This window comes from Ceratotherium simum, chromosome X, assembly GCF_057802395.1.
Source record: "Ceratotherium simum simum isolate JZ-2026a chromosome X, ASM5780239v1, whole genome shotgun sequence".
Lineage (NCBI taxonomy): Eukaryota > Metazoa > Chordata > Mammalia > Perissodactyla > Rhinocerotidae > Ceratotherium > Ceratotherium simum.
Genome location: NC_141940.1, coordinates 98,684,594 through 98,709,648, shown reverse-complemented (window position 1 = coordinate 98,709,648; position 25,055 = coordinate 98,684,594). Strand labels below are relative to the sequence as shown.

The 25,055-nt window shown below is 39.7% G+C and overlaps 3 protein-coding genes across 9 annotated transcripts in view; all 3 read left to right on the top strand.

Annotated features, from left to right (window-relative positions):
- The window catches only part of SYTL5 (synaptotagmin like 5), a 238,668-nt gene that overhangs the window by 71,151 nt on the left and 142,462 nt on the right, over positions 1-25,055 (top strand). The gene's annotated exons all lie outside the window — the stretch shown is intronic.
- Positions 3,571-4,858, top strand: H2AP (H2A.P histone). Its single transcript, XM_087427720.1, has one exon. It carries the CDS (start codon positions 4,437-4,439, stop codon positions 4,770-4,772), a length of 336 nt encoding a protein of 111 aa, XP_087283846.1. The 5' UTR covers positions 3,571-4,436; the 3' UTR covers positions 4,773-4,858.
- On the top strand, positions 14,513-14,866 carry H2AL3 (H2A.L variant histone 3). The gene has a single exon (XM_004435084.3). The coding sequence runs from the start codon at positions 14,513-14,515 to the stop codon at positions 14,864-14,866; it is 354 nt and encodes a 117-aa protein (XP_004435141.2).

Genomic DNA, 25,055 nt, shown 5'->3' with positions numbered 1-25,055 from the left:
AGAAATATTATTAAAAAAAAAAAAGTTTTCCAAAGTAGTTTTACCTTTTTATTTTACTACCAGCAATGTACAAGAATTCCAGTGTTTCCTCATCCTCTCCAACACATGATATTGTTGTTGTTGCTGTTGGCTTTTCATTACACTCATCCTGGTGGTCATGTGCTGGTATCTCGTTGTAGTTTAATTTGTGTTTCTCTGAAATGCTGGATATCCTTTAAAGATGTTGGATATCTTTTCATGTGCATATTGGCCAATTATATTTCTTCTTTTATGAAGTTCCTTTTCAAGTCCTTTGCCCATTTTTAATTGGATTGTTTTATGATTTTTGAGGCATAACATATTTTTGTATATTCTAGATACAAGTTCTTTGTCAAATATATGTATGGCATTTGCTTCCATTTTTTGGCTTACCTTTTAATTTTCTTAATGGTGCGTTGTGATGAAAGTTTTTAATTTTGATATAGTCCAATTTATTCATTTTTTTAATGATTCATGCTTTTGGTGTCTAAGAAATCTTTCCCTAAACCAACATCACAAAAAATTTCCCCTCTGTTTTCTTCTAGAAGTTTTGTAGTTTTGGCTTTCACATTTCAGTCTGTGATCCATTTCTAATTTATTGCATTTCATATATATACATCCATATTATTATTATACACATAATATTACATATTACATATATATCAATACATTATTATGTACATCAAATATAATATGATCTAAACTAATGTATACTATTATATTGATTATTAACAAATAATATAATGTTATCATTAATATTATATACTAGTGTATTAGTTTAGATATTATATATGATATATATATGTACACACTATAATCTGATATGTTTATGTATTTATTAATTAAAGGTAAGGGTTGAGCTTCATTTTTACCCATATGGATATCCAATTGTGCAAGCACTGTTTGTTAAAAAGATTATCCTTTCTCCATTGAATTATCTTGGTGACTTTATTGAAAATCAACTGACCATATATTTTGGGTCTATGTCTGGACATTTAATTCTGTTCCATTGATCTATGTTGTCTATCATTCACCAGTGTTTCACTGTATTTATCACTGTAGCTTTATAATAAGACTTAAGTTTAGGTAATGTATGTCCTCCAACTTGTTCTTTTAAAAATTGTTTTGGCTATTCTTGGTCACTATTACTTGAGCACATGTATTGTAGAGGGAATTGCAAAAGATTAGGACTGAGAGTTAGGCTAGGGCCAGACAATGCAGGATATTGTTAGTTGGGCTACACTGTTTTGTCCTGAAAACAGTGGAGGAGTATTAAAGAATTATTTGCAGAGGAGTAACATGGTTATATTTGCATTCAGGAAATCTTTCTGGGAAATCAGTGGAGCATAGATTGAGAGGATAGGACTAAAGGTTGAAAGACTAATAACCAAGGCTATTTTAGTAATCTAGGAAAGAGATGATAAGGATCTGCTTTAGGGCATTGAAACTAGAATAGCGTTGTCAAATAGAAGTCTCTGGCATGATGGTAATGTTCTAGAGCTGCTCTGTCTGATAAAGTAGCCACTGGCTACATGTTTCTACAGAGTTCTTGAAATATGACCAATGGAACCAAGGAATTAAATTTTTAATTTTAATTAATTTAAATCTAAACTTAAATGGCTACATGTGGCTAGTGGCTACTGTATTAGTGCAGAGCTTGAGAGGAAGGAATAGCCTTCAGAGAAAATAAGGAGAAAAAGTGGAAAGGATTTCATCACTGATGGAGGTCAGATTAGGGGATAAGGATAAGGGAGAGAAAGAAGTTAAAGATGACACCCAAGTTTCTGTACTGTAGTAAATTATTTAACATCTGTGTTACCACTAGAGTATGAACTTAATGAGGCTAGGGCCTGCCTATCTGAGTCAATGTTTTATCCCCAGAACCTTACATAGTGCCTAGCCTATAGCAGGTATTCAGTGAATATTTGTCGAAGGATGAAAGAAAGGGAGGGAGGGGACACAATCTGATAAGGCATTAGCCATGTTCAATATGATAAGACTAATATGAGAAGAAAATCTAGGAAGGGAAGTAGATACTAATAATATACGATGTATATTGAGGACTTAGTATGGTCAGGCACTGCTGCATATATTCTTACTTGCGTTGCATCGTTTAATCTGCACAACAGTCCTTTGAGTCAGATATTATTTTACAGACACAAAAGCTGAAAATTAGAAAAGTTAAGGAGCCTGAATAAAGTGACTTTACTGGTGGAAGTGTTAGAATGAAGGTAGTTTGGGCCCAGTTGTGGGACAAACGACTGTAGCTCTAAGACTCGGGTCTGGACTCCAGATAGATTTTGGAATCATCAGTAAAAGATGTTTACTGAAACATGTGAATGAAAGTGTTTGCTCAAGAAGAGAGAGTATAGAATGAAAATAGAGGTCTATGGGGAGAGAATCCTTGAAAGGAAACTGAGAAGTACTGAGGAAAAATGTATGTATGTAGGAGAAAACCCAGAAGAGAGACGTGTCCCAAAAACCGAGAGAGAAGGAGATGAGGAAGGGGACGGAGTGGCCCACATCTCACAGGCTGGAGAGAAGTCTTCAGAGATAAAGACTGAAATGTGGCCCATGTTTTCATGGACTTAGCAACGAGAAGGTCACTGGGTCCACGGCAGAAGCAGTTTCCTGAACTGCTTGTAAAAGCAGAACTTGTAAGCAATGGATTGAAGATTTAACTGAGCAGATTTCCAAAAAAAGTATGGAAGGCATGCCCTTGTTTCTTTTCGCTACTTATGGTAAAATGCTAGAGGAAAGACATAAATTGAGGGAAGAACTGTTAAGCAAAAAGGAACCAGGTCTGGAAGATATGAGAAATTCTCAACCTATCCAGATTACAAAAGACATTAAAATTAGAGAATCCACTGTCAAGAACGCATCCTATAGAAATTAAATCAAGGATGTAGCTAGACATCCTTTTGCTAGTATCTCTGAGGGATCAAAAGATCAAAGTATTCAATCAAACAGAGGATTCTCTGAAGCAATATGGGATGTGAATCCTGAATAACCCCAGCCATCTCAGCAGAAGCAAGGAATAGAGATGGGATTTTTCAGGAAGGATCTGCGAATGAGCCTCTTGTCTAAGAGCATGAATCTCTATGACGTACATGGGAGACTACAAGATTTTTGAGTATGTTAAATCAGCAGAGACAATGCCATCTTTAACTGAAAGAGTAGATAGAAGATGAAATGAAAGAAGGCTGTGAGACTCCTAAAATTTGACAAGCAGAAAATAGGCTAACAGAACTTCTCAGCTGCAAACTTGTGCTCAGTTCAAAATAAAGGAAAGATGATACTGAGGGCAGAGCCTAGGGCCTAGAGGGCAGAGCTACAGATCCAGGTGAAGTCATGGGATCAGAGGCAGGAGCCTCAAGCCAGAGTGGATTATTCTCAGGCCTTGAAATGTATGGAGGTTTGCCTGCTTGGGTATTGAAATTGCTTGGATCAGAGACTCTTTTCTTCCTTCTGCTTTCTCACTTTTGGAATGGAAGTGTCTATAACTGTTATCAGCTGGAAATGAAGCAAAAACAAAGCAGAAACACATAATTAGTGAAGAGGAAAATTAAAATGAAAAAAAAAAAAAACAAGAAGAAACATCTCTTGGTGTTTTGGCTTCACCTAAGATAGCGAAGAAAAGACACATCTGATCTTAAACTGAGCATGAGGTACACTTCTCTCTCTCAACAATGTTTACCTGCTTCTGACAGGTAAATCCATTGAGCATCTCATTGTGACTTCCAAGATGGTCGAAGGATATTTTTCAAACAGTGTAAAATCAAGACACTCATACAAATATGAAATGAACATGTGTTAAAAGATCCTATTTACTCCCTGAGGGAATGGGAAGATGTTATAGCTGGTTCAAAAGAAAATCCAAAGTTTAGATACAAGAATATTGATCAAGAATATTTAAATGAATGTGTAAATGGAGGCAAAACTGGTTTCATTACATAAGTGGAGGGACGATTTAATTTCTACTAGACAAGACATTTTACATGTTTATCAGTGTTCTACAACTAACAAAAGATTTTAAAAGAGCTCAAAGACAATGCAAGGCTAGAATCAGATAACATGGAGTGGTGTCCTAAAGACAGGGAAAAGTTTCCGTTGAAACACACATTTATTTTTACACTGTTAAAGTCAAGCAGAATATTACAATTCCCTAAAAATCAAGGTCCAGTCATTACAGTGACCAGATTCCTGTCATGGACATTTCTAGGCTAAGGCCTGATAAGGGCATGATGGACACCAGTGACATCCCAAAGCCTAGGATGTCACAAAGGCAGGATGTCCCTGACCAATCAGGGGCTAGAGCTCAGGGATATAGTGGGCAGGGCTGAGTGCTGGTGTCTAGAGAGACCCGGTCCAGCTGGAGAATAAAGCAGAGGTGACAGGACCCAAACCCAGCAGATATCATGGCAGAAGAGCAGAACCGTGACAGCTCCTATCAGACTCGAGCCTGTCTTCCAACAGCCGAGCTACAGTTTCCTGTGAGCTACCTGGACCGCCTTCTGCAGAAAGATGAACACGCCCAGCATCCGAGTTCATCCACAGAAGATTTCCTCGTTGCCATGCTCGACTGCCTTACCGACTACATCCTGGAGATGGTAGGCAACGAGGCCACCAATAGCAGTAGCGTCGCACAAGATGTGGAGGGAGGAGTGAACAACAACAGAGAGCCCCAGCGCCAAGTGAAGGATGCGGCCTTCACTCTGTTTGACAAGATGCCCGGAGGCAGGAAGAACGGCTGAAGCCTGGGTCCCAGAGCCTGGTGGGAGTCCTCAGCCACAGCTCAAGCAGAAAGTTCTCACAGCTGAGGAGTCCTGGCTTCTGTCATTCAATGAATGCTATTAAAGGATTAGAATCCATTGCTGTGTTTCTGACTCCTCTCCGTTTCTGTCATTTTGAGTTAGAGGTATCTGTGAGAAATCCAGGATGAGACGTCTTATGGGGGTTTGGAGGGGGAGAGGGTGTGGGCAGTGTGGGATGGTGGGCAGTGTGGGATGCTGGAATCGGTGATTTCTGGGAGCAGTTTCTCATGGTGACAGTGTGGGGAGTGGCCGTGGTGGGAGTAGCTGGCTGAGGTTGTGGGGAGAGAAGACTTCCTCACTGGCTCTGAGCAAGTCAAGGCCTGTGAGGCCAGGAGGTTTGGTGGGGGCGGGGGGGTGCCGGGGGGCTCGCGCACGAGGCATGTCGGATTCCCAGAATGATGGCGGTAACTGCGGAGGGCCTGAGGATCGTGACTGAGTGGCAAAGGCTTTATTCACGATAGGGAACGTCGAAAAGTCAGGAGGGGATGGCAACGGGGGTGGGTGGAGAGGGCGGCATAGCAGTTGACATGAACTTAATGGGACAGGGGCTTTACATGGAGATTGAGGAGTGATGGGGAAACCATAAAGAACTATACATAAAAGGAATTATCATCAGGTTGATTTCATTTATTTATACCCTGCCTCATTCCAAAAAAAGGAATTGAGACAGGAGTTATTAGCTAGTGCTGTAACACTCTGTGGAGTATATCCTTCTGTCCTCTTGTGAACACTGGTGAATTAAACAGTAATATTATATAAAAGCTACTGTCTGGTCTAAAACAGGCAATTCAAGAGGTTCTTCATTGTTATTAACTAATGAATGGGCTTACTTATAAATATATTTCATTTCAAACATAATTATCAATCTCATTCTCTGATGAAACATCTGATCATTTTAATGGTCACATATTTGATAGAATAACAAAGAATTATCAGTGGTTGAATACATGCCTTGAGAGGTATAAGTATAACCTGTGTAAATTCTGTCCCAAATAGTGGACTCAGAAGCACATAGAATTCTTATAAACACTTTCATGTGCTAAGTTAAAAAAAGTTGTCACATCAAGTGTAGAAAACTAACCTTTCCCCTGTGTCAACGTTTGAGAATGTCACCTATTCATGGGATCCTCCAGAGCCACCCTCTGCAGCCTCCTGGCCTGTCATAGAGGGCTGGTCAGAGGCTGCCCAGCCGGCTTCAACAATGGGATCAGAGGACCTGGATTGGCCATCCCAGTTCACCACTTTGTGGCCCTGTGGTCTTGGATATTCATCTTCCCTCTGAGCAGCAGTTTCCTCGTGTGTCTAATGGGGGTAACAAGAGTTCCTCCATCTTCAGGTTTTCCCAAAGATTAAGTCAACGTGTGTCAGTAAACTGCTGCGTGGCACAGTGCCTGGCACAGAGTACACCCTTAATAAAGAGCTGCATGTATCTCCCTCCCTATAGACCAGATGCTTAGGTGTGCTTCTCCAAGGGGCTGCTGGCCTGGTTCTCATGTGAGAACTTGAGCCACTGGCTGTGAAAACCACAGCCTGCTGAGCATGTGGAGAGACAGACGAGCGCCATGCAGAGGAAGAAGCCACAACTACACCCAGGAAGCAGACAGTTCTCACCCTGGTTTCCCCTCTGCCTGGTGCCTCACTCTCTCTCTGCCTCCTTCCACCATCTATTAAAGCCTGGAGGTGGCTCAGCCTTTGCCTACTTCACAGGAGGGTCCTGAGAATAATAGTGTCGGGATTGTGCTTAGAGCTTGTTGGAATATGTGCTTGTGTAAATCCAAGAAACTTTTCTTGCCACATAGTGCCATCGTACCAGATATTTACAGAAACCTCATTGTCAAGATGTCCACCCCACAAATTTGTGACTTGTCATGGAGAGCCATGAAGCCCTCCTAGCCTTAGCCAAGTTCAGCTGTTACTCTTCTGTTCATGTGAGTGGGAAGCAGGCCTCTCCCCAGCAACTGCAGGTGGAGAGTCACCTTCAGCTGATCACGTGAAAGCACCAGCTTTGCCACCGCATCCCTGAAGTGGAGCATCTTTGTGTCTAGGGCATGGTTTCCCATATTCCAGTGTCCTTCAGCCAACAGGGAGTGCCTCCAGAGTGGGTAATTCCAGGGAATCAATCATTATACTAAGATCTTGATATGTTGGTTAAATAGCTGTCTGACTTTCAAAAAAAAAAAAAAACTGTTGATTTTGGCTTATGGCTATGGTTTGTTATAGAACTGAACATGGTCTTCTGGATTCTTCACTGGAAGGCATAGCTGAGGAATTGAAGGCCAGAGAAGCCATAATAGGTGGATACACCATGTCGAGTTAGCAGGTCTGTGTGGTCAGGTGGTCCCCTTACAGTCCATGCAGTCGTCGACAGCACTGGTCACTGTGACACCTGTCGGGAGCCAGGCTTCCTGGGATCTTTCAGACTCTCTGATGTCCCAGGTGGAGTTTGAAGGTTGAGCTTTAATGACAAGTGTTGTCAAGTCCCCTGCAGAGTCACAGAGACACGGGAGAATGAGGCAGAGCAATACTGCCATCCCTTCAGGAATGGTGCTTCAGCTGTGCTTGTGGATTTCACAGGAAACATGGGGGCCACGGCCCGCATGGTGTCGGTCTAAATGTGACACCCTGCCCTATACCTCTCCTACACATGCACACTCAGGGGAGGAAGGTAGCTAGAGAGTGAGAATCACTGCCCTTGGGAAAGAATGAGCCACCCACGTTTAGGCTTTTTGTGCCTTTTGAAAAGGTGAGGGGGGGGGATGGTGAGGAAGGATTTGCTGTAGCTTCGGCCCTGCGGATAGGCCACCATTGATGACCAGTGCCCTGCTGGGAGTGCAAAAACTAAAACCGGAGTGAGTAGGGACAGGGGCTGGAGAGGGTGTGGCTGCCAAACCGGGTCTGTGATCAAAAGCTGTGTCAGGGCAGGCCAGGGTCAGACACCAGACACAGGAGGAAACATCACATGTGAGAAGAGATGAGCCCAAGAGTTGAACAGGAGGGGAACGTGGAGGGTAGTGTCGGCACAAGGCCTGGGCACTAGGCTGGCCTCCTACTGAGAACAATCTGTGAGAACATTGGTGTTTTGAAGGCCCAGGCTCCCTTGGTCCCTGTATCTGACAAATCCTGCAGGACGTGGCCAGAGGGAGACCACTTAACTATTTAGAAAGGGCTTTTGGAGTCGCAAGATAGGATATAAGAAAGAGGAGACTATGAACATCAATATATCGTTTCCCTAAAGAACAAATTACAAAGTGGCAGCTCACAGACATAATCCAGGCAGCAGATAGGATCACTGGGCCTACACTGATGTTTTTAAAGGAAAATTAATTAGCTCAACATTTAAAACTCAAGAACTTTTTACTTGGAAGCCTCAATTACTGGCTTCTCTTGTGAAATCAAAGTGTCTGGGTATACATGGTTCTAGTCAGATGAAGATGACTAGCTGCTGTCCCATTCATACTGGGCCACTCTGGTTCGCCACAGCACTCACCCTTCCCTGTTGTGTCTCATGTGTGACCCACTTCGCTCATTTACAGTACCTATCTGGCTCCTAAAGATGCCTGAGTTCATTATTCCCATTGTAGTTTAATTCTAAAACCATAGTTTTCTAAAGGATGAAATCTTCTCATACGATGAATCAATACAATGCAGTGCTCTTCAGATTGTGGTATAGGGCCAATATTTTCTGTTATTATTGTACAAATTCATTGTGAACTGGTATATGGTCCTATTGTACATGAGTAGTATGGAGCTTACATTTGACTCTTCACTTGAGGTCAACAGCACCTGAACTAATACATACCCTGTTCAACAAGATGACTCCTCCCACTTATTCTCATCGCAAAGCCAGATTGCTATAAAGGTCACTAAATGCCACCTCTCAATTTCCATACCTGTTGTAGCTGACCAGTAACAAATAATTTAATGACCTATATTAGTCCACAAATCACATTTGAATAGCATTGCAATAGTGAGTTTTATTTCATTCTTTTAGAAGTATGGTTTCAAATATAAGGAAAGGCAATACACAGGACCTGCATTTGGTGTTTCATTTAGTGTTTCTCCTCCAGAGTCCTTCATGAACACAGAAGATTTGTCTTTCTTATATTTAGGGTTCTAGAATCACTGTGGGGAAAATATCTCTAAACTTCTGTTAAAGCAAAATCTGCTAAATGAACCCAGTTGGCAGCAGGGAGGCAGGTTAGATATTGTGGTTGTGAGATATTTGGGTTCTGAAATAGAACGATGGATGAAAGGAATTCACCAACTCAACTGTGGAGGACAGAGTCTTCGTGACATATTGGGACAAAATAGTGAAAGAAGAGGGAGGGAAACTGGACTCTGGTCTCCCGTAAGTGTAGTTTACTTGGGGGCATATCAGCTTCCATGGTTGTCAAATGAGGAGGTTGGGCTAAATTATTTCAAAGGTTGGCTTGAAGTGTACCATTACCAGCCTACGATCTTTCCCTAAGAAAAGTTCTCTACTGAAAGTGGGTAAGAGGGGCACAGAGGACAGGGATTGTTTTTTAGGGTCTCCATTTTACAGCTGAGGCCACTTTGGACCAGAGATGGTAATCAGCTCTCCCAAGGTCATACGCCGAGTGGGTAGAACAGCAAGTGTGACAGTCCTGTTCTTGTACCTGTTGTTGAGGCTCCTCCTCTACTATCCTGAGAAATGGGTGGTCTCTACATAGAACGTGTTTAATGTTCTGCTTGGGGAAAAAGAAGCTAAATGCTTCAATGCAAAGATGTTAGAGTCTATTGGATTTCTAGGAAAGCACTCTCAACAACTCGCTCTCAAGAACTTTCACTGTCTTTGATTTGGAGGCCAGACAGGTTAGGATCAAAGGACTGATTCTGTAGTTCAGGTCTTTGGACTTTGCAAACTTAGGTCTTGTTCCACTGGACATTGTGATGGCCGTGTCATTAACCCTCTCCTTGTTATATAAGGTGTTCTTGAAATTCTGACTCCGTCCACTGACATGGTCTCAAAGGTGATTATGTCGTGACATCAGAACCCTGTGCCCAAGAGCCTATTCTTTGAAGTACCTGAGTTACTATCTTTTTTTCATGGGGTTCTAAGACCATTCTTCTTTAAGTCAAAATCTTTGGCTTGTAACTGATTGTAGGGCCTTCAAGGAAGCGTCAATGTAAAACAACAAACTGGAGGGGACAGAAATTTATGGCTGAGCTTAACTTATTACTGACAATTTTCACAAGTGAAAATCTTGTGGGAGGGCATCACAACAATCATGCAACTGAAGGCGAAATTACTTTTTTTCTGTCATATGCAAAAGAAGAAAATAAGTCAGAAAAAGAGTTTTTGACCAAGTGTCTATAAGCATAATGATTTAGCCCTTTTTCACTAAAGTATGGAGCAGGTCCTAGACATGGATTTTAATAAAATCTCATTAGTGAATTAGAGTTCTCCAGAAAAAAACTGAACCCATAGGAGATATATATATATGATTGGTTCAAGCAATTACCTGGTCTGACAAATCCTAATTGTATAAGGTAGACCAACAGGCTGGACACTCTGGCTAGATTTCTATGTTACAGTATGGCTAAATTCTCTCTTCTCCAAGAACCCTCGGTTTTTGTTCTTAAGACCTTCAACTCATTGGATGAGGGTAATTTCCTTTACTTATACAGTCATCCCTCCATATCCACGGGTTCTGCATCCACGGATTCAACCAACCACGGATCTGAAACCTGTGGATATGGAGGGCCAACTAAGGGACTTGAGCATCTGCAGATTTTGGTATCCACAGGGGAATCCTGGAACCAATCCCTTGCAGATACCAAGGGAGAACTATAGTCAACTGATTGTAGACGTTAATCACATCTAGAAAGCAACGTCTTCACAGCAACATCGAGACTAGTATTTCACCCAACTGGGCCTAGCACAATTGAAGCACAGAATTTAACCATCACAATAGGTAGGTTTGATGTGTATCCTCAGTTGAAAAACAGTCGCCTAGAAGATGCACCAGCAGTACTCTGACGATTAGCAACATAACATGGACAGCGAGAATATTGACAAGCCTTGAGAAACTTCCCATACAGTATAGAACATCTGAAATATTAATATTTTCTCTATTCATATTTAACCTAGGGAAGTCTGAGCACCTCTTTTGATTTGACAATTTTCTGTGTAACTCATCAATAGTAACAAGTCCGATAAATCTAATTATTTCTGGCACCTCTCTTTTTTATAAAATGAAAATATAAATCTTTATGACTTTTCAGGGGCCCTGTGAGAAATCAGTTTAAAACCAAAGACAATTTTAAGTGCAAAAGATACTGTGAAGTATTTTTATTTCAATTTTCATTAGGATTTGATTTTGGGAATGCTAAAATCGAAAGTTGCCTGGACATTTGCTTAAGATAGAATCATGAGAGCCTAAGAACATGAATGGTTGTGGCTTGGCTATGTATTAATTCAGTGGCAAGACAGTATTTAAGTAAACCTTGAAAAGTCCTTAAGACTTCAGAAATTCAGAACTATTGTTGCTTCTTTATTTTAAAGAGAATAATTAAAGACATGTTGAAGTCAGAACAAAGGTGTATTCTGGTGAGATATAGAATCTCTGCTACTTGGGCATATTATGTGTAAAGTGATGTCGTAGGGTGAAATAAGGTTTCCTAAAACGTTCAGGTCCTAATCCCTAGAACCTGTGAATGTTACTTTATATTTTGCAAATAAGACTTTGCATATGTGAGTCAGTTAAAGATATTGAGGTGGAGATATTATTATGTTGGATAATTGTGGTTGGCCCTAGTAATCAAAGTGTCCTTATAAGAGAGAGGCAGAGGGAAATTTGAGTACAAAAGCAAAGAACAATGTGACAATTGAAGCAAGATGCTACACTCCTGGCTTTGAAGATGGAGGAAGAAGCCATGAGCCAAGAAATGCAAACGACTCGGCTCCAGAGGCTTGAAAAGGCAAGGAAACAGATTCTATCCTAGAGCTTCCAAAGGTAATGCAGCCCTGTCGACACCTTGATTTTTAGCCCAGTGAAACTAATTTCAGATTTATGACCTATAAGAGAATAAATGTGTATTGTTTTAAGTCACCAAGTTTGTGGTAATTTGTTGCAGCCACCATAGGGAACTAATACAGGTGAAGAGTAAACTTTTACAACTCCTTATTAAGAGCAGACCAATACTCCAATACAACTTAGTCTTGTTCACAGAGAACAAACTAAATTCTACATTTGCTTTAATATTTGGTTCTGAAAGACCCACAAACTTCTTTTGAAAACCTTACGAACAAACCCATCAAAACTGAACCACACTTGGAAAAAAATTAAAACAAATTTATGTTCCCTTTCAGATGCTCTTTTTACAAACCTTCCATAGCTTTCTGTATGCATTCAGATTTTGTCCTTCAACATCCAGTGTCACATTCTGAAACCGCATGTCATTCTACCTCAAGACAGAAATATTTTCTTTTTTACTCTTAATCAAACAAAAGAACTCCACTTCTCATTATCTTGAAACTCCTAGTAGACTCTCATTCATGTGTATTAATTATAACTTTTAAGCAAAATCCCTTGTATTTCACAGGGAAAACTAGAGGATGAATAATTGTGAGTTTCTGTCAGTTTAGCAGACCTAGCAGATTTCATGCATACACCTAACCCAGCTTTATTCAGCCACATACCTTATACAACTTCTCACTTTGGCAGAAATGAACATGTTCGTTAACAGACTCAAAGATAAAACTTCTTTGTAGCATGTACAAATAAGAAGCAAAAGTATATAAATTAAAATTATGCTTAGTCACCAATGTTTCACTATCCTGTCTTAGAAATTATCTAGGCATCTATTAAATGCCTGTTAAGTAACTCAATATGAGTCCACGTTTATACATTATGTAAATATCTTGAAAAGTATCCTCAAGCTGACGTACTATGAAACTTTATTACTGTAGAAAGACAAGTTTGTCAAAACAGTGATTCAACTTACTTAACTATAAACTTACATATTTCATAATCTTAAACATAAAATATATGTCTTACTGGTTATGTGATCAGTAAAAATTTATAAGTTTAGGAAAAACATACCTAAGTAGTATATAAATGTACCTTTGTATTACAGTTAACACTGATAAATAAGAGAAGACTTAGCTGTTTTCATTAAACCCAAACTATGAAACTAGTCCTGTTTGCCAAAGATTTACGTAAATTAGGTGAATTTGATTTCTTCAAATAGTTGTGAGTTGGTTTCTGGGAGAATATATATTGTTTAAATCTAGCTCATTGGAAGTATCATAGTTCAATTTCCTTATTTGCAAGGAAATTCAGGAATATTCAATTTATATAAGCAATTATTTATCTAGACATGCCAATTAGAACAGAGCTCCATTAATTTAAGGAATTTTATGATCTGATATATCAATATCATCCAGAGGTAGGAAAACATTACATGCACTCTCAGAGGTGAAGGCATTTCTGAATTACAGACACATAGATATATGGGCACAGAGAAATAGAGATTATATTCTACCGTTTTAGCCATGGGTCAAGTATAAACACAGAAACAGAAAAACACATCAGTCCAGATATCAAAAAGTTTTTCTCCTCCCAGAGGGTATGAAATTCTTAATTGAATAGACAAATAGACAAAAACAATCTAGATTCTCGGTTGTCTCTCACCCAACGGAGACTAGATCTCCATGGACCCATTTACAGAGATCACCAGATGGTCCGATCCTAAAACCGAATTCTCAACCATTTCTGACAACAATGGGAACAACATATCAGCTGCAAATAAACAAAAACAAAGCAAACACAAAATTAGTAGAGAGGAAAATTAAAAAATTAAATATTAAAAATTAAAATTAGAAAAACAAATCAATAAAGTCCTATTGGTGCTTTGGATTCACCTAGAAGAAACAAGACACAACACTCCTGGGCTTTAACTGAGAATGAGATGCACTTCTCTGTCTTTGAATTTTCCTTGGCTCTAACAGGTGAATCCACTGGGCATATCAATGTGACCTCCAAAATATGTTAAAGGATATTTTCAAACAGTAAAATCACGACACTCATACAGACATGAAATGGAAATGTGTTCAGAGATTCCAACTCATGAGGGAATTGGCAGATATTATGACCAACTCAAAAGAGAATCCAAAGAAGAAACAGAAATATAGATTATGAAGTTTTAAATGTGTAAAGGGATGCAAAATTGGTTTTATTACAATGTGAGAGAGGAGACAAATGGACCTCTACTGGACAAGGCATTCAGTATGTCTGTCAGTGAGCAACAATTTGCAAAGGGATGTAAAAGGGCTCAAAGACAATGCAAAGCTAGAATCAGATAACCTGGAGTGGTGTCTTATAGACAGGGCAATGGTTCCTTTGAAACATTCCTTTTTTTTTTTTTTTTAACTAGACTTTGAAAGTCAAAGTAGGAAGTTAGAGTTCAGTGAAAAAGAGGGTCTAGTCAAGAGGGAGACCAGGTTTCTATCACGGACATTTCTAGGCCAGTCCTGATCAGGGCCCAGTGGACACCAGTGATATCACAAAGTCTGCGTGGTCACAGAGGCAGCTCCCTGACCAGTGAGGGGCTGGAGCCCAGGGATATAGTGGACAGGAGTAAACGCTGGTATCCAGAGAGGCCCAGACCAGCAGACAATCCAGCCAGGCCGATCGGGGCAAAACCCAGCAGACATCATGCCTGGGAAGAGAAGTCGCCAGCTCTCGCTTAGGCGTAAGAGGCAGGCCCAATCCCGCTCTACGAGAGCTGAGCTGCAGTTCCCCGTTAGCCGCGTGGACCACTTCCTGCGACAGGGTCCCTATGGCCAGCGCCTGAGCTCGTCCACACCTGTTTTCCTCGCTGGTGTTCTCGAATACCTGACGGCCAATATCCTGGAGCAGGCGAGCAAGGAGGCCCACAGCAGCCGAAAGATCCGCATCACCCCAGAACACGTGCAGAGGGCCGTAGACAACAACCTGAACCTCAGCCACCTCTTTGAGAATGACACCTACCATCAGGATGAGCAGATGCCACAACCCAGTAGGAAGTGATGCCTGGGTCCCAGAGCCCAGCGAGACCTCCTCAACAGCTTCATCTCATCCCCCAAACTGCCCAGATGAGGGGGACTTGGTCTGCCGTCAGCGCATACTAATAAAGCGTTTATTGCTGTGCTCTGACTCCTCTCAGTTTCTGTCATTTTGAGTTAGAGGTATCTGTGAGACATCCAGGATGAGACGTCTCATGGAGGGTTGGAGGGGGAGAGGGTGTGGGCAGTGTGGGATGATGGGCAGTGTGGGATGCTGGAATCGGTGATTTCTGGGAGCAGTTTCTCATGGTGACAGTGTGGGGAGTGGCCGTGGTGGGAGTAGCTGGCTGAGGTCGTGGGGAGAGAAGACTTCCTCACTGGCTCTAAGCAAGTCAAGGCCTGTGAGGCCAGGAGGTTTGGTGGGCAGTGGGGGCCGAGTGCTTCAGGCATGTCGGTTTCCCAGAATAACGGCGGTAACTGCGGAGGGCCTGAAGATCGTGACTGAGTGGCAAAGGCTTTATTCACGATAGGGAACGTCGAAAAGTCAGGAGGGGATGGCAATGGGGGTGGGTGGAGAGGGCGGCATAGCAGTTGACATGAACTTAATGGGACAGGGGCTTTACATGGAGATTTAGGAGTGATGGGGAAACCATAAAGAACTATATGTAAAAGGAATTATCATCAGGTTGATTTATTTATACCCTGCCACATTCCAAAAAATGGAATCAAGACAGGAATTATTAGCTAGTGCTGTGATACTCTGTGGAGTATATCTTTCTGTCCTCTTGTGAACACTGGTGAATTAAATAGTAATATTATATAAAAGCTACTCTGTTGTCTAAGACAGTTCAAGAGGTTCTTCATTGTTATTAATTAATGAGCTTACTTATAAATGTATTTCATTTCAAATATAATTATCAATCTCATTCTCTGATCAAACATCAGGTCATTTTAAAGGTCACATATTTGATAGAATAACAAAGAATTATCAGTGGCTGAATACATGCTTCGAGAGGTATAAGTATAGCCTGTGTAAATTCTGTCTGAAGTGATGGGCTCAAAAGCATCTATGATTGTTGTAAACATTTTCATGCTCTGTGTTAAGTTTAAAAAGTTGTCACATCAAGTGTTGTAGCAGTGTAACTCCTCCCCTGTGAGTGTCAACGTTTGTGAATGTCACCTATTCATAGGATCCTCCAGGGCCACCCTCTGCAGCCTCCTCGCTTGTCATAGAGGGCTGGTCTGAGGCTACCCAGCCAGCTTCAACGATGGGATCAGAGGACCTGGGATGGCCATCCCAGTTCACCCTTTTGTGGCCCTGTGGTCTTGGTCATTCATCTATTCCCCTTGAGCAGCAATTTCTTCATGTGTCAAATAGGGTTAACAGTTTCTCCATCTTCAGGTTTTCTCAAAGGTTAAGTCAATGTGTGTCAGTAAACTGCTGCGTGGCACAGTGCCTGGCACAGAGTATGCCCTTAATAAAGAGCTGCATGTATCTCCCTCCCTATAGACCAGATGCTTAGGCGTGCTTCCCCAAGGCGCCGCTGGGCCTGGTTCTCACGTGATTGCTGGGTGCTTGAGCCACTGGCTGTGAAAACCACAGCTGCTGAGCCTTGTGGAGAGACAGACGAGCGCCATGCAGAGGAGGAAGCCACAACTACACCCAGGAAGCAGACGGTTCTCACCCTGGTTTCCTCTCTGCTCTCCTCTGCCTGATGACTCACTCTCGGCCTCCTTCCGCCATCTATTAAAGCTTGGAGCTGGCTTAGCCTTTGCCTACTTCACAGGAGGGTCCTGAGAATAATAATGTCAGGGTTATGCTTAGAGCTTGTTGGAATATGTGCCCGTATAAATCCAAGAATCTTTTCTTGCCACATAATGCCATTAAGCCAAATATTTACAGAAACTTCCTTGTCAAGGTATGCACCCCACAAATTTTATTTTTAGGTTTCCTTACACTTTATTTTAGTAATTCAGTGATAGTCATGTGGGGGGAGCATCAAGGAGCTGTCTCAGGCAGCATCGGCCTCTTGGGCAGCTTTTCTCTCTGCCAGTATGCTCTGCTTCTGTTTGGCCAGGTACTTCGTGGCTGAGTAATGGGCCCCCTAGGTCATGATAATGGTCCTGGTAGGTCTTGGCCACCTAGGTGAACTGCTCCAGCTCCTTGGTGATTTGTTATAGAGAGCCATGAAGCCCTGCTAACCTAGCCAAGTTCAACTCTTACTCTCCTCTTCATTTGAATTGGCAAGCAGGCCTCCCCAGCAACTGCAGGTGGAGAGTCACCAGGTTCTGGTCTCTTGAAAGTGTAGTTTACTTGGGGACACATCATCTTCGATGGCTATAAAATGAGGAGGTTGGACTAAATTATTTCAGAGGTCTGCTCGAGGTGTAGAATTATCAGTCTATTGTCTTTTCCTAAGAAAAATTCTCTACTGAAAGTGGGTAAGTGGGGCATAGGAGACAGGAATTATTTTTTAGGATCTTCATTTTACATCTGAGGCCACTTTGGCCCGGAGATGGTAATCAGCTCTCCCAAGGGCACAGCAAAAGGGAGAGCCTGGCTCTCCTACTTGTTGTCGAGGCTCTTCCTCTACTCTATCCTGAGAAACGGGCCATGAGATAAAAAGTGTTTTGTGTTCTCCTCTGGGAAAAAGAAGCTAAACTCTTCAATACAGATCTTAGGCTCTCTTCGATTTAGGAAAACACTCTCAACAACTCACTCTCCAGAACTTTCACTTGTGTTTTATTTGGGAAATTCTGATAGGTTAGGATACAAGTATTGATTTCATAGTATAGGTCTTTGTACTTTGCAAACCTAGGTCTTGTTCCACTGTGTATTATGTTAAACTGTGTGATTAACACGTCTGCTTTGCAGTTAACTTTTTCTCGAGATTCTGAGTCTGTCCACTGACATGGTCTTAAAGGTGCTTATGTGATGACATCAGAAGGCTCTGCTCAAGAGCCTGTTCTTTGAAGTACCTGTCCTTTTCCTGGGGGTTCTTAGACAGTCCTTCTTTGTTGAAAACAAGATCTCTGTCCTGTAGGTGATTGTACAGTCTTATCGGAACCATGAGAGTTAAACAAAAAACAATCTGGAGAGACAGACACTTAAAATGACTGTGTTTAACTTGCTACTGATAATTTGCACAAGAGAAAATTTATGTGGAAGGGCATAACAAAAACAATGCAAGTGCAAGTGAAATTACTTTTTTTCTGTGGTATGCAAAAAAGATAATAAAGCCAATTCAAAAATAAGTTTTTGGACAGAAGGTCTTTTAACATAATGATTAAGACTATTTTAGAAAAAGTCTGGAGTGGGTCCTGAACATCTGTATTTTAATAAACTCTAGTGATAAATTTTATATGCATCCTGAATTTGAAAGCACTGGTCTAGAAGATTCTAGGTGCAAATTAAAATAGTATGATTGCAGTCAAATGTAAAAATAACAGTTGAAGTTATACCTGGTAACACTATAGTGTTGTTGCCTAATATCGTCCAGGAAAGTACCACCAGGACTTTGGTAAATAGACGTGTAATGGACAGTGAGGGTGCTGACAAATCTCTGGGACCTTCCTGTACGTGATACAATTTCTAAAATATTTATGTTAATAATATTTTCCCCATTCAGATTTCTCCCAGGGAAGTTTAATCACCTCTTTTGATAATTTTTCCATGTAACTTATAAATAGTCTATCAAATAAATCTAATAATTCTACCACCTCTCTTTTTTTAAGGTAACAGAGTCTTTGTGACTTCCAGGGTCTTCTGGGAAATCTCGAATAGAGTTTTTAAGTGCAAAATATATTTTGAAGTATTATTTTCATTTTTCATTTAGGATTCATTTCGGGGAAGGCAAAAATAAAATTGCCAGGACATTTGAACACTTAAGATAGGATTATGGAAACCTGAGAATGTGAATGGTTGTAGTTTGGCTACCTATTACTCAAAGTGGCAAATACAATAAATAAACATTCAGAAACTATGTAACTTTTATTGTCTCTTTTATTTTAAAGAGAATAATCAGGGTCATGATAAAGTCAGAAGAAAGTGTAGAAAGTTATTGTGATGAGATACAGAATGTCTGCTTTTTTGGGCAGATTACAAAGAAGGTAGCTCAGAGAAACTGATTTCGAACTTTTGACCTTCAGAACTGTAAGCAAATAAATGAATTCTTTTTTTAAGCCATCAAGGTTGTGGTAATTTGTTGGAGCAGTCATAGGAAACTAATACAGCTGAGGAGTGACCTTTTACAATTTATTATTATGAGCAGACCCATACTCTAACAAAACTTGGTCTTTTTTGCTAAGAGCAAATCAAATTCTTGGATTGAGTTCAATATTCAACATAATATTTGATACTTAAGTAACTACAAGCTCTTTTTGAAAATCTTCTCAATAAACTCATGAAAACTGAGTCAGATTTGGAAAATTTTAACACAAATTTATGTTCCTTTTCAAATTCTATTTCCATGAACCTTCTACAGCTTTCTGTATGTGCTCAGTTTTGTATTTCAGCACCTTCTTTCCTATTCTGGAACAAAAAGCTATTTTACTTTAGAACAGAAACATTCTCTTTTTTGCCCTTAATGTTGAGACCCCTAGTAGAGTCTCATTCATGTGTATTAATTATAACTTTTAAGCAAAGTCACTTCTATTTCACAAAGAAGACTAGGGTCCATAACTATGTACTGTCTGTGATTTTACCAAACTAGCTCATGCATATACCTGACCCAGCTTTATTCGGCCGTACACATTCCTTATACAGCTTCTTTTTTTATATCATTTTATTTATTTATTTCTTTTCCCCCAAAGCCCCAGTAGATAGTTGTATGTCGTAGTTGCACATCCTTCTAGTTGCTGTATGTGGAATGCCACCTCAGCATGGCCGGAGAAGCGGTGCGTCGGTGCGCGCCCGGGATCCGAACCTGGGCCGCCAGCAGCAGAGCGCGCGCACTTAACTGCTAAGCCACGGGGCCGGCCTCTTACACAGCTTCTCAATGTGGCAGAAACGAGCATGTTCATTGACAGACCTAAAGATGTAGCCTCTTTGTAGCATGTACAAATGAGCAGAAGTATATAAACTAAAATTATGCTTAGTAATCAATATTTCGGTGTTTTGTCTTATAAATGATCTAGCCATCCATATTTAACTCGATATAATATCATCCAAGATTTTCGGTTAGCTAAAGATTTTGGAAATGCTCTCAAGGTGACATACTATAAAACCTTTTTACTGTAGAAATTTGAGTTCATCAAAAAAATACTTTTATTTGGTTAAACAAATTTATGTTTTTCAAATCTTTAAGTTTAGTGGAAGTAATTCTAGCTCATTTGATCAGTAAAACTGTATAAGTTTAGGAAAAATATGCCCAGGAAGCATAAAAATGTTTATACTTAACGCTGATAAATCAGAGAAGACATAGTTATTTTTACAAAACCCAAAATGTTAAGCTAGACTTATTTGCCAAAGGTGTACCCAAATTATATGAATTTGAGTTCTTAAAATGGTTGTGATTTGGTTTCTGGGATAATGTATATTGTTTAAATCTAGCTCATTTTATTTTTTTATTTTTTTAAAGATTTTATTTATTTATTTTTCCCCCAAAGCCCCAGTAGATAGTTGTATGTCGTAGTTGCACATCCATTCTAGTTGCTGTATGTGGGACGCGGCCTCAGCATGGCCGGAGAAGCGGTGTGTCGGTGCTCGCCCGGGATCTGAACCCGGGCCGCCAGCAGCGAAGCGCGTGCACTTAACCGCTAAGCCACGGGGCCGGCCCAAATCTAGCTCATTTTAAGTATCAGTGTTCAATTTCTTTATTTTCAGGAAATTTAAAGAGTATTCCATTTATATCATCAATTATTTATTAAATATGCCAATCAGAACAGAGATTCTTTAAATTCAGAGATTTTATGATCTAATATATTAATATCATCCAGCGGTAGGAAAACATTACACACTCACACAATCAGAGGTGAAGGCATTTCTGAATTACAGACACATAGACATACAGGCACAGAGAAATAGAGCTGATAGCTTCAATTCTACAATTATGCCATGAGTTAAGAGTAAACAGAGAAACAGAAAAACTCACCAGTCCAGATATCAAAATGCTGTTCTCCTTCCAGAGTGTATGAAATTCTTAATTTATTTGAGCTCTAAAACAGACAAACCAAAAAACAAGACTGACAAACCAGATTTTCTGTTGTTTTATTCAGCAGAGATTAGATCTCTATAAAACATGAATCCATTTAGAAAGCTCCGTAAATGGTCTGGCTCTAAAACCAAATTCCCATCCATTTCTACGAGCAAGGGGGGATAACTTATTGGCCATAATGTATTCAAAATAAAGCAAAGACTAAGTTAGTAGATCAGAAAATTAAAACTAGAGAAACAGTCAGCATCGTTGTGTTGGTGCTTTGGATTCACCTGGAACACCAAGAAAAGCCATACCTGGGCTTAAACTCTGTACGAGGTACGCTTCTCCGTCATTGCAATTTACCCGACTCTGGTAGGTTAATGTGTTGGGCATTTTGGTTTGACCTCTAAGGTGATTAAAAGATAATTTTCTTACAAGATAAAATCATGAAGTTTGTACAGGTGTGTTAATAGATTTTACTTAACTCATGAGAGAACCAGCAGATGTTATAAATATTTTTAAAGAAAATAAAAAGAACAGACATAAGAATATTGTTCAGTAATATTAAAATGTGCCCACAGATCACAGTCACAGTGGCTGTGGGTGGCTCTGTCCCAAAGAGTTGAACCACAGGCCAAGGGCAGAACTTCAAGCCATAGAGGATTCTTTTTAGGCCTTGAAACCTAATGGAACTTGCTGGCTGAGTTTCAGAATTGCTTGGGGCTGGTGACTCGGCTTTCCTTGTTCTCCCTTGTGGAATCAGGATATCCATAACTATTGTCCTATGCCTGTCCCGCCATTGTATTTTGAGAGTAGATAACTTGTTTTCTAGTTTCACAATTCCACAAATGGAGAGGAATTTTGCCCCAGGATGGATCGTGCAGTGTCATGGTTAGATACACGGACTGTGGTGCTGGAGTGCCTGGATTTAACTTCTGGCTCTACCGTTTATTAATTGGGTAACTGTGGGCAAAATACTTAGTTTGCTCATCTGTAATAGGGGGTTGATGATAGTTCATACCTAATAAGTTTTGGAAGCTACGGGAAATGAGCACTTGGAATCGTACCTGACACATATGTGTTAGCTGTTATTAGATATACTTTTTCTCAGATCCTTTAAGAATAGAATTTTTCAGGAGTAGAATATTAAAAGAATGAATCACCTTTAAAACATTGATTTAAAATGTCTCTCATGTCAAGAATCTTCCTAAATGTGCTTTAGAGGATGAAATAGCTATTACCTTTCCCCTGCTCAACAGAAGCACTCCTTTTTGAAAGCAGAGATACTGCCTGCTTCTTAGAATAGCTGTCCACCACAGATAAACATTACTCTGTGCTACTGGGTGTGTTCAATGTGTAAATAGATTGTGGGAACACAAGAGGCTGGTTTTTCAAGTTCCTGCTCCTAGCACTCCATGAGGGTCAAGTAGTCCAGCATTCTACAGTTTGTCTGAAAGAAAAGTGAGCCTCCAAAAATGTTCTAACCATCAGATTGAGGTAAGAATCATGTGTTTAGGGGTCTTCAGTGTGACATCTTCTTTCTTGATTTTTGTATTTTCGTGTGTTTAGGAGGTGGTACTTGCTTGTTGAGAAATAAATGACTCCTTCTACCATTTGATATGGGATTTTACAATAAAAGGAGAAAGAAAGGAATATATACAGAAGGGACATTTTGGCCATTGGGCTGCTATATAAGTTTGATGGATTGAGGAGGGAAATCATCTTGTTATTAGCACTTAATTTAATCTACAAATTGAAACATGGCACTAGATGCCACTGAACAATGAGTATCTCCAGGAACAAATATGTATCTGGCATAAAAAAATCAAGTTCCCAGCAGAAGTACTATGTCACTTTGCCAAAAACCTCTCACACCTCTATGTGTAAGATAGCAGTGTATTTACTCTGAATTTCTTCCAATTGTTAGAAAACTCAGATGTTTTCTTTAGCATTGTTGAATTATTTTTTGCATTCAGTCCTATTCTTGATATGTTAAATATCCGGTATGGATATATATTTAGTAGAAGGATTGCTAAAGTCTGAAAACCCTGGAATAGTTTCAACATGAATGTGATGTTTTTAACACCACAAGGAGATGAGATACTGACTGTGAATATGAATATACACTAGAAAGATGCATCAGGTTTTTAAAATTTCTCTTTAATATAGATTGTTTTAATTAGCAATGCCATCTTCCTCATTTAAGTGAAAAATACATTTTGCAACATAATATATCAAACTATATACTTGGAGAAAAAAGTTATCTATTTAAAGTATTCAAAATCATGAGTAGAAAATATTACTTATATATGATAATGTATTTAAAATACTACTTAAATCTTAGCCTTCTTAAAATGTCTTTTAAGCACAGGAATTGTGTTTAATTTTTTCACTTCTTAATAAGTTATTTATATGTTATTTAGACAACAGCTTAAACACAAGACTGTTATAATTTATACCCCATGACTTAAGTGCATGAAGACTTTCAGTTGGATTCTAGTGAAATCCTTAAATAGATCCCTAAATCCCTGAGAATATATATATATATACACACACACACCTACACGTATACCTATATATTTATATAGGTATACATACACACATACCTATATATTTACGTATGGGCAGCTAACACTGGGAAAAAGGTAAAAGGTGAGAAAATGTCTTTTTGTCGTCAAATCACGTTTATTCTATGTGCTTATGATTTTCTGAAATTCTCTGCCAGCCTAGGTTTGGGAATTAGCTGTGTTATTCAATTTATTCAGGTTTGATAAAGTCTTCTCATAGGTTTAGGGAATAAAATAATAAAATAATGATTACTACCTCTTTGTGTCCTGGAGGCACATTTAGTACTTTTTGTTGAAACTACTTTCTTTTAATTATTTAGTATGTTAAGAAAAGGAAAAGGAAATGCAACTTTAGTATGTGAAATGAGCAGTTTGTTTTACCTAAGCTCTATTATAGAATGGCATATGTTATGACTGTTTTGCCAGCATATGTGAACACTTGGCTATTCATCTTTAATACTTTCTATTTAGAATTTGCTTGTAACTATGTTTTTGTACATCCCATATGTTGCTTGTGTGTGCTCTCGCTCTCACGCATTCACCCACACACACGCATTCACACATTTTGGATGATTTCACAGGACTTTTTAACTTCTCTCCAACTTGGTTCTGTTCCTGGTTATGTCTTTCTGTGGGTAGTATCATCATTTCCTTTGATCTCTGTTTCCTTACCATGCTTTCGCCATATCTTCCATCATGCCTAGCCCATGGACTTCTGATTCTACTGAATTCAGCACTAATTAGGTAGGTGGTCCCATTGCTTCCATCACTTATGGAGTTGGCAACTGTAGTGGCTACCTTAAGTTCTGGAATATCATCTGGGAGTCAGGCAGAGCTCTTAGAGGTGCAAAGTCTGATAAATATATAGTGTAGTAGGATAGGAAATTTGCTTGATCTGGTTTCTCTCTCCTTTCAGCAAAAACACATCTCTAAGAGGTAGTTAGTAAAATCTGCCCCTCCTGTCTTACTACCCACTTTCTCTCTTTTAAAATCCCACTTTCTTTAGATTCCCCTATGACATTACATCTACCTCTGTCGCTTTATTGACACTGTACTTCCAAGGGTCACTTGTGGTACTATTAGGAAATCTAATTACATTTATTGATTCATCCATTCAATAAATATTTATTTAGTGACAGCTATCCATTGGGCACTGCTAGGCACTACAGTAGGAAACACTGAGGTCTGCCTTTATGTACCTCCAGTCTAGTTAAGGAATATATTAGTTTACCCAAATAATTTATTTCAGTTGTGATAAGTGCTATGAAGGATATTTTTTCCAAATTCTCATTCTATTTGACTCCTTTGCTTTATGTGACATTCATGGTCACTCCTACTTTTTGAGTTTTCTCTTTCCTTATTATATCCATGACTCTATATTATTTATTCAACTACTTTTCTACCACTTTCCCTCTTGTCTCCTTCTCCTCTTCTCCTTCCTAAGTGTTGGTTTCCCCCAAAGGTTTTAAGCATTTGACCCATAATCTATTACTTATTTTCTTTGCCTGTG

Coding starts and splice junctions, on each gene's coding strand:
- H2AL3 (XM_004435084.3), top strand. CDS start 14,513: ATGCCTGGGAAGAGAAGTCGCCAGCTCTCGCTTAGGCGTAAGAGGCAG.
- H2AP (XM_087427720.1), top strand. CDS start 4,437: ATGGCAGAAGAGCAGAACCGTGACAGCTCCTATCAGACTCGAGCCTGT.